At 42.5% G+C, this 10,935-nt stretch overlaps 1 protein-coding gene across 1 annotated transcript; it reads left to right on the top strand.

Annotated features, from left to right (window-relative positions):
- Nucleotides 1–786: 786 nt before the first annotated feature.
- LOC147319520 (protein S100-A1-like) lies at nucleotides 787–3,016 on the top strand. Its single transcript, XM_086312198.1, has 3 exons — nucleotides 787–924; nucleotides 2,202–2,351; nucleotides 2,696–3,016. Exons 2-3 carry the CDS (start codon nucleotides 2,211–2,213, stop codon nucleotides 2,840–2,842), a joined length of 288 nt encoding a protein of 95 aa, XP_086168324.1. The 5' UTR covers nucleotides 787–924; nucleotides 2,202–2,210; the 3' UTR covers nucleotides 2,843–3,016.
- The last annotated feature ends 7,919 nt before the right edge of the window (nucleotides 3,017–10,935 follow it).

The raw sequence follows: 10,935 nt of genomic DNA, 5'->3' as shown, positions 1-10,935 counted from the left end.
CCACACGAAACACAGAGTGTTTAATCTCCAAGTATGTTCCCCACACCAAAAATAAAAGGCCAGTCTGGTCTCACCTGCTGTCTCAGACCAGAGAGGACATTTTTTTTAAAAACTGTTGCTGTAGATACCAAATGCAAGTCGGTTTGGTAAATTTTTAACTAGCATGCAAAAAGCATTGGCATTACACAGGCTACCAGGAGATACTGATGCAAATCAACTCTTAACAACCTGACCCGCATTTAATTTGTATTTCTGCAAAAGTCGAGCTGTCATTCAAATACAATCAATATCTGACTTGCAAATGATATTTAAAAAAGCATTAGTCATGCTTGATAAGCTTACACAAGACCTCGGAGAGGAAAAGAGGAGGAATACTTCAGCCAATTTGCTTTATTCTTTATGTTGCTGATTTTAATTTTGGTTGTTTCAGATTAACAAATTTTCAGCTTTTAGGCTGAAATCAGGGATATTTGTAGGCACTTTAAAATGGAAATTGAAAAACCTTTTCTATAGATTTTTCAAGTTGCACTCGAGTAATATTTGTGCTTCTAATGCAACATTAATACATAACTGGTATATATAATGTAGCATACCCTGAATTACATATAAACACATGTACCCTCACTAACCATCTGAGTATCTACTTAATTTGTAACTAATCCCTGTTGCAACATAACTATATAAGGTTAGGAAAAAGAGTGAGTGGTGTTTGTCCTGCAAAGTTCTAAGAGCTGAGGTTGTTGCCTTTAATGGCAATCCAGTTCAATGGTGAAAGCGCTGATGATGCCGTTCAGAGGGAGGTGCCTATCTGATTAAGGTTCATTTGCACACAGGTGAGAGTCGCTATAAGTAATGAGGTGAGAGCTGTGGTGAGAGCTCAATTTGATCTACTTTCAACAGAACCGGTTAGGTGTCACTGTCCAGGTGAGTTACTGATCTTTTGCTTTTCTTTTTCCCTCCATTGTTTTGATGTGCAGTGGTAGTGTGAAGGATTTTTTTTTTTTTTTTTTGTAGAACTACTTGTGCTGTAGTTGGAGTCACAGTTAATTAACACCAGCTTCTCATTTGACATTCAAAGACTTAATTAGCTCCCTGATCACGCTGGGAATAAATGATTAACAGCAATCATTGAGAATAATTAGGGGAATCTGATGCCACATCATTTGGAGAAGTGATTTTGCAAACTGTAGATATTCACACAATCTCTCACATACACTATAGATCATTAGATACATGTTGCTCTTCATATAGGCTAAACTATCATCTAATAGCTTTGATGGAAATAAGACCATACTCTAAAATTAATCTGAGGTTAAAGGCTATTTATATAATGTAATGCAACAAAGAGCAAAATCTATACTTATCTTACTGTATGTGCGACCTGTCCTGGAGGGGGTCTGGCTTTTGTCTTCTACTGGTTTGTGAGGAGGGGTGTGTGAAATGAAACTGCTCTCTTGTATAGGCTTCTCAGGTGTCTGATAGTGAAAGGCTGGTATAAGGTTAGACACTAGACCTGTCTGGTTACCATGCTGCATTCTCCTCTATGTATTCTGTTTGGCACCATTATTAGCAGGCTTCAGCAATTGAAATCTATTTGTTTCATGAGACAACATGCTTCCCCGGCAGTGCCATATTGTATAGAATCAACACGCCTAACCAAGAAGTGGTCCCTCATCGCGTGTGTTTTACCTTGTTTTGTTTTTAATTATTATTTAAATGTGTTGAGAAAAGTGAGCAAAAGTGAGTACTTGCCCTTTAATCTACAAAATGTAATCTGATTCTGGCTATAGTCCACTGTACAAATAACCGTAAGCCATGCTCTGCCAAAAACTGTCCATACCACCATCAGCGCCAATCTTTCTGTCATTGAGAAATAAAAATGCAGGGAGGGAAGTGAAACACTGTCATGTAACCTGAGTTTTTCTATGATTACATGGTAAGTGTGTGAAACAGTTTTGCATCCTCATTCCTTTTCTAATTTGGTTTTGCTAGAATCATCCCAATCTGTGTGCCAGTGTATTAAAACAATTGTAATGAAAGGTTTCTCTTAAGCTTTTATAGAAACTGAATGACTTTTAGTCCCTCTTTGTATCTGTATATCAAATGATGCTGGTCACCCTGCTCTAAATCTAAATGGTATATTCCATGTTTGGAATAAATCTCTTTTGTGGTTAATTTATCCTTCCCTTTCTGATTTTTAGAATTGCAAAATGAGTGCCAATCTGAAAGGAGCAATGGTGGACCTCATTGATGTGTTCCACAAGTATTCTGGAAAAGAAGGTGACAAGTACACGCTCACTAAATTGGAGCTGAAGAATTTGTTGAAGAATGAACTTGGAGAGTTTCTGGAAGTAAGTATCTGTTGCTTAATCAATTTTTTTTTTTTCTCCTTCTGAAGCTGACCTGAATAATGTATAATTTTAATGTATTTTAAGTTTTAACAAAGGTAAATCACCATGGTAATTTCCAAAAGAACCTGATGGTTTCTCAGTTTCAGCTATATTTTGAGGAAAAAGTATTTTATTTGCTTTTTTTAACTCTATAATGTTGGCCAACAAGTTGATACCTGGGCAAATGAGGAGAACATGCCTCTGTCTAAAGTAGAAGTTATTTCCAGACTATGCAAATTAAAGACGACCAGCTCCATCATTAAGATTTGCACTTGGGGAAACTAAACTTGTTGCTCCCCTTTTAGGGCCCCAATGATGCTTGCGTGGTGGAGAAGATTATGCGTGAACTGGATGACAATAAGGATGGTGTGGTGGATTTCCAGGAGTTTGTTGGTCTGGTCGCTGCGCTGACTGTCGCCTGCAATGAATTCTTTAAAAGTGATTCCTCTTAAAAAGGGGGGAAATAAATGCTTATTACTAAATAACTTTTACGGCAGAGTTGGTCAGGGGTTCGGAGGGTTCAATCATTTTGGACACTAGAATGTTGCAGAAGATCCACTACTGCTAATAAATGTTTTTGTTCTGTCCTTGGAAATGCTTCCATCCAATAAAAGTAATTCAATGTGTGTGTTGTCCTTGGGAAGCATTTGTAATGGCTCAATAAGTTTACCCACATAATTTAAGTATAATAAAACCTTTCAACAGGTTTAATTGGCTTCATGAGCTTTCTAGCAACTTCAAGCACCACCTAATGGCTAAATCTTGGCTAGGAAAAGCGTTGGTCCTAGAAAGTAATTTTAAAGTTGGCTTTTGTATCTCTCCCATATTTAAAACTAAAAAAATAGCCTGGAAAGAAATTATGACAGGGTTTAAAAACTTATAATGGCTGTGCCACAATGGGCTTTATCATCTTTTAAATTGGAGTGTTGGGCGGGGTCTATCCTCCACTCTCTGATATCTGGAATCCATCTCAGTAGGGTAAGCATTTCATGTGCGTCTCATCCTAAAATAAATCTGCACTATTGAGGATGCACAGAAGTATTTCTACCTTCAATACAAAGAAACCTACGAACTGTGAGGGAAGGGGGCTCCTTAAGAGCATGTCCTTCTCATTCACATATTTCATTTAATTATCAATCTTCTGCCCTTTGATTTGGACTTCATAGATCTCCCAGCGGGGAAATTTGTGCGTAACCTCAGCTCAGGTTTCTGTGAATAAAGAGATGCTGTATCATGTTGTGACTGTAAAGTGGCCTTATAAAACACACCCAGAGCATTGTTACACCTGAGCCAAAAGTGGACTATAAAGACACTACTTGGAATGAAGTGGTGTTACATGTCATACTGAACTGTTATAGCTTCTAAATGACAGGTTATCTTGGTTCGTACTTTAATACTCTCATGTCTCTTCTTCGCTTCATCATCATAGGAGCAACAAACACGCGAGATGGGGAGTTGAGGTTGTGCAGTTTAGTAAATGGGGGGGGGGGGGCAGGTCGTGATAGCTGCCATGACTTACTTGTACTTAAACCAATAGGAATGCGGCTCTAGTTACCAATGATAATTTAGCGTAAAACAACACTGCTGTTTTTAGCCTCAACACTGACTCTAGTTTATTTAATCCGTTTTGTGTTTAGTGCCCTTAACTATGGGCTTACAAGCGCTGGTCTCTTTTTGTTCTGAAAGGATTATCCGGATCAGGGATAGTAAATGGCATTATTCCAGGGGGCTTTTCATTACATGGCTGCATGCCTTTTCAAATGAGGAAGATTGTGAAACTGATAAACATTCATCTAGGCAAAAAGTCAAGGTGTGCTATCCATGAATGCATGTGTGTCCCTGAACAGGTGCAAGGTTAATGGGTGTTTGACTCCTAAAATCTGACTTTGTCCTCACTTCTGCAGCTGAAGCACTAAACATGTAGAAAAAAAATTCACACAGAAAAAAGTGTTTGAATTAGCATAATACCCTTTGATAGAAAAACAATCACTGCTTCACTTTGGCTCAGCACAGCAGTGTTCCACTAGAAATTTCTTTTCAAGCATGAATCAAGAAATTGCTTTCAAGATTGCTTCATTTTTATGTTATTCAATTTAAATAAATTGAGTGATTTGTTTAGCCTGACACGTAGCCAAAAATGTATACAGATCAATAGACCTACGTTTTTAGGTAAATCTGAACAATTAAATCTGATTTTCCTCAAAAAAGAAGCTTTGCTTTGCCCTGCCTATCCTAGCAAAGCTAGCTTTGCCTCCTTTGTTCACACTGACACAAGTAGGTCAGACAACCATTTAAGGTTAAACACAATGAAACTGCACACAATGAAGTCTAAAGAAACTCAATACAGCTCCTTATAAAGCTGTAAAGCTTCATTTATATTGTAAGAGCAGGTTGGTTAACTGACATTCTCCTCGGAAGCACAAGCTCGAGTTTCATGACACTGCTGCTAGCAGACAAGGCAGGTTTGTCTATACTGTCAAGGTCCACCCTGCTGCCACGTGGTGGCAGTGGATTAAGCTACAAATGCAGCTTCATAACTGATGAAGCTAAACAAATTTTTTGGAAAATGTCAAGATATAATTTCACACAATCTACCCACCCTTTCTATACAGTGTTCTGAAACAGTGAATGCAGCAGAATTCCCAAACTGTAATTTCAGTTTCCGCTTTATATAAATAAAATAATAATAATAATAATAACTATATATATATATATATATATATATATATATATATATATATATATATATAAAACACCCAGCACACCCCTGCGGGCGGTTTATCCTTCAAGCTCGGGTCCTCTACCAGAGGCCTGGGAGCTTGAGGGTCCTGCGCAGTATCTTAGCTGTTCCCAGGACTGCGCTCTTCTGGACAGAGATCTCCGATGTTATTCCCGGGATCTGCTGGAGCCACTCGCCTAGCTTGGGAGTCACCGCACCTAGTGCTCCGATTACCACGGGGACCACCATTACCTTCACCCTCCACATCCTCTCGAGCTCTTCTCTGAGCCCTTGGTATTTCTCCAGCTACTCGTGTTCCTTCTTCCTGATATTGCTGTCATTTGGAACCGCTACATCGATCACTACGGCCGTCTTCTTCTGTTTGTCTACCACCACTATGTCCGGTTGGTTAGCCACCACCATTTTGTCCGTCTGTATCTGGAAGTCCCACAGGATCTTAGCTCGGTCATTCTCCACCACCCTTGGGGGCATCTCCCATTTTGACCTCGGGACTTCCAGGTTATACTCGGCACAGATGTTCCTGTACACTATGCCGGCCACTTGGTTATGGCGTTCCATGTATGCCTTGCCTGCTAGCATCTTGCACCCTGCTGTTATGTGCTGGATTGTCTCTGGGGCATCTTTACACAGCCTGCACCTGGGGTCTTGCCTGGTGTGATAGACCCCAGCCTCTATGGATCTTGTGCTCAGAGCTTGTTCTTGTGCTGCAATGATTAGTGCCTGTGTGCTGTCTTTCAGTCCAGCTTTGTCCAGCCACTAGTAGGATTTCTGGATATCAGCCACCTCCTCTATCTGCCGGTGGTACATACCGTGCAGGGGCCTGTCCTTCCATGATGGTTCCTCGTTTCCCTCCTCTTTCTTGGGTTTCTGCTGCCTGAGGTATTCACTGAGCACTCGGTCAGTTGGGGCCATCCAATGTATTCTTGGATGTTCCTTGTCTCATCCTGGACTGTGGTGCTGACACTCACCAGTCCCCGGCCCCCTTCCTTCCGCTTAGCGTACAGCCTCAGGGTGCTGGACTTGGGGTGAAACCCTCCATGCATGGTAAGGAGCTTTCTTGTCTTTATGTCAGTGGCTTCTATCTCCTCCTTTGGCCAGCCTATTACCCCAGCAGGGTACCTGATCACGGGCAGGGCGTACGTGTTGATGGCCCGGATCTTGTTCTTACCATTCAGCTGACTCCTCAGGACTTGCCTGACCCTCTGCAGGTACTTGGTGGTTGCAGCCTTTCTAGCGGCCTCTTCATGGTTCCCATTTGCCTGCGGGATCCCCAGGTACTTGTAACTGTCCTCTATGTCTGCAATGTTGCCTTCTGGTAGTTCAATCCCCTCAGTTCTGACTACCTTCCCTCTCTTTGATACCATCCGACTACACTTCTCCAGTCCGAACGACATTCCAATGTCATTGCTGTATAGCCTGGTAGTGTGGATCAGTGAATCGATGTCTCGTTCACTCTTGGCATACAGCTTGATGTCATCCATGTACAGGAGGTGGCTGACAATTGCTCTGTTCCATAGTCGGTATCCGTAGCCAGTCTTGTTAATGATCTCACTGAGGGGTTTCAGGCCTATGCAGAACAGCAGTGGGGACAGAGCATCTCCTTGGTAGATCCCGCACTTGATGGTGACTTGTGCTATGGGCTTGGAGTTGGCCTCTAGTGTTGTACGCCACATCCCCATTGAGTTCCTGATGAAGGCTCTTAGGGTCCCATTGATCTTGTACAATTCTAGGCATTCCAGTATCCAGCTGTGGGGCATTGAGTCATAGGCCTTCTTGTAATCAATCCAGGCAGTCCACAGGTTGGTCAGTCTGGTCTTGCAGTCTCGGCTGATTGTTCTGTCTACCAGTAGCTGGTGTTTTGCGCCTCTGGTATTCTTGCCAATTCCTTTCTGTGTCCCGCTCATGTATTGACCCATGTGCCTGTTTATCTTAGCCGATATGATGCCTGACAGGAGCTTCCATGTAGTACTGAGGCAGGTTATTGGTCGGTAGTTGGAGGGGACCGGTCCCTTCTTGGGGTCCTTGGGGATCAGGACCGTCCGGCCTTCAGTTAGCCATTCCGGGTGTCTCTCGTTAACTAGCAGCTGGTTCATTTGTGCTGCCAGACGCTCGTGGAGTGCAGTCAGCTTCTTCAGCCAGTAGGCGTGAACCATGTCGGGCCCTGGTGCTGTCCAACTCTTCATACTGGAGACCCTTTCTTGGATATCTGCCACTGTGATGGTTACTGGACCCTGTTCAGGGAGGTCGCTGTGGTCTGCCCTCAGATCCTCTAGCCACTGAGCATTGCCGTTATGGGTTGCATCCTTCTCCCATATGCTCTTCCAGTATTGCTCCGTCTCCAGCCTTGGTGGTGCTGTTCTCTTATTGTTCCCTTGCCACTGAGAGTACACCTTTGCTGGTTCTGTGGAGAACAGCTGGTTTATTCTCCTGCCTTCTATCTCTCTGGTGTACCTCCTCAAGCAGCTGGCCAAGGCTGTGAGTCTTTGCTTGGCAGTTTCCAAGGCCTCAGGTATGGACAGCTTGCTGTATTTCTTAGGCACCTTATTTATCGCACCTTTCTGCAACTCCGTTAGTTGGCTAACCTCCCTCCGTGCTACTTTGATCTTGCCCTCTAGCCTCCTTCTCCATGGAGGGTACTGCCCCTTGTCGCTGTTCAACTTGTAGCCAAGCATCTCACTGATCACTGCTGCCGTATTGTAGATCAGCTTGTTAGTGTCGGTAATCGTGGTTGTAGGTATTGCCCGTAGTGCTGCATTAACATCATCTAGCAGACCTTCTGAGGGTACTTCACGTAATCTTGGTAACCGGCTATGGGGGATAGAGGTTTCAAGCTTGGCCATGATCCTATTTTTCAGGTCAGTTCCTCTCGCACTCAACGATCCTTCTCCTATCGCACTTGGGGCTATGTACCCAATCTCGGGTGGGGGTGATGATATCGCCCCCCTGACCTGGCGTCCTGACTCCTCCTTGCCGTAGCATTTGTGTTGTACCTCGTCAATCTCTAGCTGTGAGAGCAGTCCCTTCTTTCGAATGTTGGAACAGTGAGCTACTAGTTGTTTCGCCGTCATTGTGGATGTTGGGTATCGAAGAATCCATAGGTCCCTCATCCTATTCATGTAGCCCCTTCCGCCGGGGTTACTTGCGTAGTAGCATTCCAACAACGCCCTGTTTTCGTCTCTTGCCCACCGATGCCTTCTTGTTCCAGTAGCCCACTTTTCGTCAGGGTGCCCTGGTTCCTCAACACCTGACGCGGACCTTGTTGATCCGGGCGACGTCCGAGCCGGCATGCCTTCATATTTATTTGTCTCGCTCATGTCTGCGGTAGGCTCGCTTAGCATAGGGGGTCTAGCCTTAGGACCCTTACTTGATACAGACGCCCCAGGCAGGAATCGAACTTGCGATCCTCTGTTCCAAAGGCGTGTAGTCTAACCAGGGACGCCTATCCAGCTGCATTGGCGTCCCTGGGTAGATATATATATATATATATATATATATATATATATATATATATATATATATATATATATATATATATATATATATACACACATACACATACACACACACACACACACACACACACACACGAAGGCTCAGAGAAGAGCTCGAGAAAATGTGGAGGGTGAAGGTAACAGTGGTCCCAGTGGTAATCGGAGCACTAGGTGCGGTGACTCCCAAACTAGGCGAGTGGTTCCAGCAGATCCCAGGAACAACATCGGAGCTCTCCGATGTTGTTCCTGAGTAGACCTCTGGTAGAGGATTACTCATTCTCATTACTTTATTATTATAGTACGAGGAATAAGTAATAAGGGAAGGACTCTGGATCAGCACCACAGTATATACAGTATTCTGGAGAAGGTATACAATGTCACTGTATGTGCATGTGTGTGCCAGACATGCCTGTGAGGCCAGAATTTTAAAATTTTGATAGAACAGTAGCAGTATAATGTCCTCGTAAGTGGATATCAGGCCCTTGTAGAGCAAAATTGAGTATTTTGGTCTAAATAACCCAAAATGTGATGTCCACATATATGGACGCCAGGTCCTAGGGGGTTGATGCAATAGCAAATTGTGCCTTGTTCTCAGTTGGACAGCAAGTGGAGAGTAATAGATGAGATGAGGAGATGAAAGGAGGAAGAGAGGCAAAGAGTGAGTCAGTTTATTTGATCGCTTGACTTGTGATTACAAGCGCTGCTACCAATCTTTGCATTTTATTATTATCTCATAATACTTGCTTAATCAGCTACTATCTCTCCTATGAACTTTTTAATGTCTACAGTCTCAGATCAACACAGCCCTGCCCTCCAGCACTAACAGCAGCAGGAGCAGCAGCAACCCCTCAACAGCAACATTGCACCCCATCAGTAAAACATAGGCTCCATTTGCTTTGCATTGTCCTCACCCTATAACAACGATATAGCATGATGCGATTACATATTAGATTCTTGATGAATATGGGTTGTTGTTATTCAGCCTGGTTCTAAGTGCCCCTTAACTTTGAGCACCTGCCCCTTCAACTATCTCTGCATGGCCCTGCTTATAACTGGCTAATAGGCTGACTAAAAGGTAGGGCCATTATTTCTAGGGGAAATAAGTTATTGTCTCAAAGCGATCCTCTTTCTAAAGCTGTTCTCTAACATTTTATGGCCCAAAGATACTGGTATATGTAATAAATGTAATGGTTCATTTGACAAAAGTCTTTAAAAAATAATTTGATAATATTAGTAATGTTTCAAACAAAAAACGTCCCTGCAAGATAGTCATGAGCACCACCTAGTGACTGTTGGAGTAAATTTTTTACATGTGACATAATCATTTATAGCATTGTTCTGTTCAGCAGTTCTGGTTCATCTGTTACCATATAGCTTAGTTTTTTCTGATTAGGTCTACTCACGACTTGTAGCAAGTAGTCTGATTACTGTTGCATTTTTATAAAGGCCAACTGGGACCTTTAAGCAGCAGCAAAGATTATGGTCAGTAATAGTACCCAGAATATGGGTAGCCTGGTGGACTGAAGTTTGCGTGTGTGTGTGTGTGTGTGTGTGTGTGCCATGTTTACATATCTTTGTGGGGACCAAAAATTGGAATTTCACTACACCTGTGGGAACGAAGAGTCCTTATGTGGACAAAATGCCTGTCCATGAATTTGAAGGCATTTTTGAAACTCAAAATGTGGTTTTAGTGTCGGGGTTACAATTATGGTTAGGCTTAGCCATTCATTTTTGATTGTTAGGGTTAAGGCAAGCAGCTAGGGAAAGCATTGTGTCAATTAGATGTCCCCACAAAGATATGAAACCAAAGGTTAGGTCAGAAGTTTATACTTATCATGGGCATTAATGTCATGGTCATTTAGGGCTTTTACCTTTTTTTTTCTATGAATGACTGCACAGTCTTTAATGACTGAAAGAAGAAGAAACAAGCATTGGGTGCAGAAGTTTAATGTATTTACCATGTTTTCAAATCCACATAGGGTCAGAAAGATGCAGGCGCAAATATATACATACATCCTCACTAATATTTGGTTAAATGTCTCTTGGGAAGTTGCACATTGACCAGACACTTTTGGCAAAATTCTGCCTGGATATTAAACCACTGTTCTTGGCAAAAATTAGAAGTTTTCATTTAAATCGGTTTCCTGTTTTGTGGTTACTTGTACCTGGCCTTTAGCTGTAGCACGCACATTTTCAGTAGAGATGAGGTCAGGGCTTTGGGAAGGCTATTCCAACCTTTCATTAGTCTGCTTTAGCTAAACCAAAACCAGTTTTAGAGGGTGTTATGTTGTCCTTTGAAACACCCACTTGTATC

The sequence above is a fragment of the Aulonocara sp. 'chitande type north' Nkhata Bay genome, linkage group LG11 (genome assembly GCF_057382095.1).
Source record: "Aulonocara sp. 'chitande type north' Nkhata Bay isolate Kocher_YH1m ecotype deep benthic linkage group LG11, A_spYH_male_GT1.1, whole genome shotgun sequence".
Taxonomy (NCBI): domain Eukaryota; kingdom Metazoa; phylum Chordata; class Actinopteri; order Cichliformes; family Cichlidae; genus Aulonocara; species Aulonocara sp. 'chitande type north' Nkhata Bay.
Note: the sequence above shows the minus strand (reverse complement) of the source record. Positions and strands in the feature narration are given on the sequence as shown.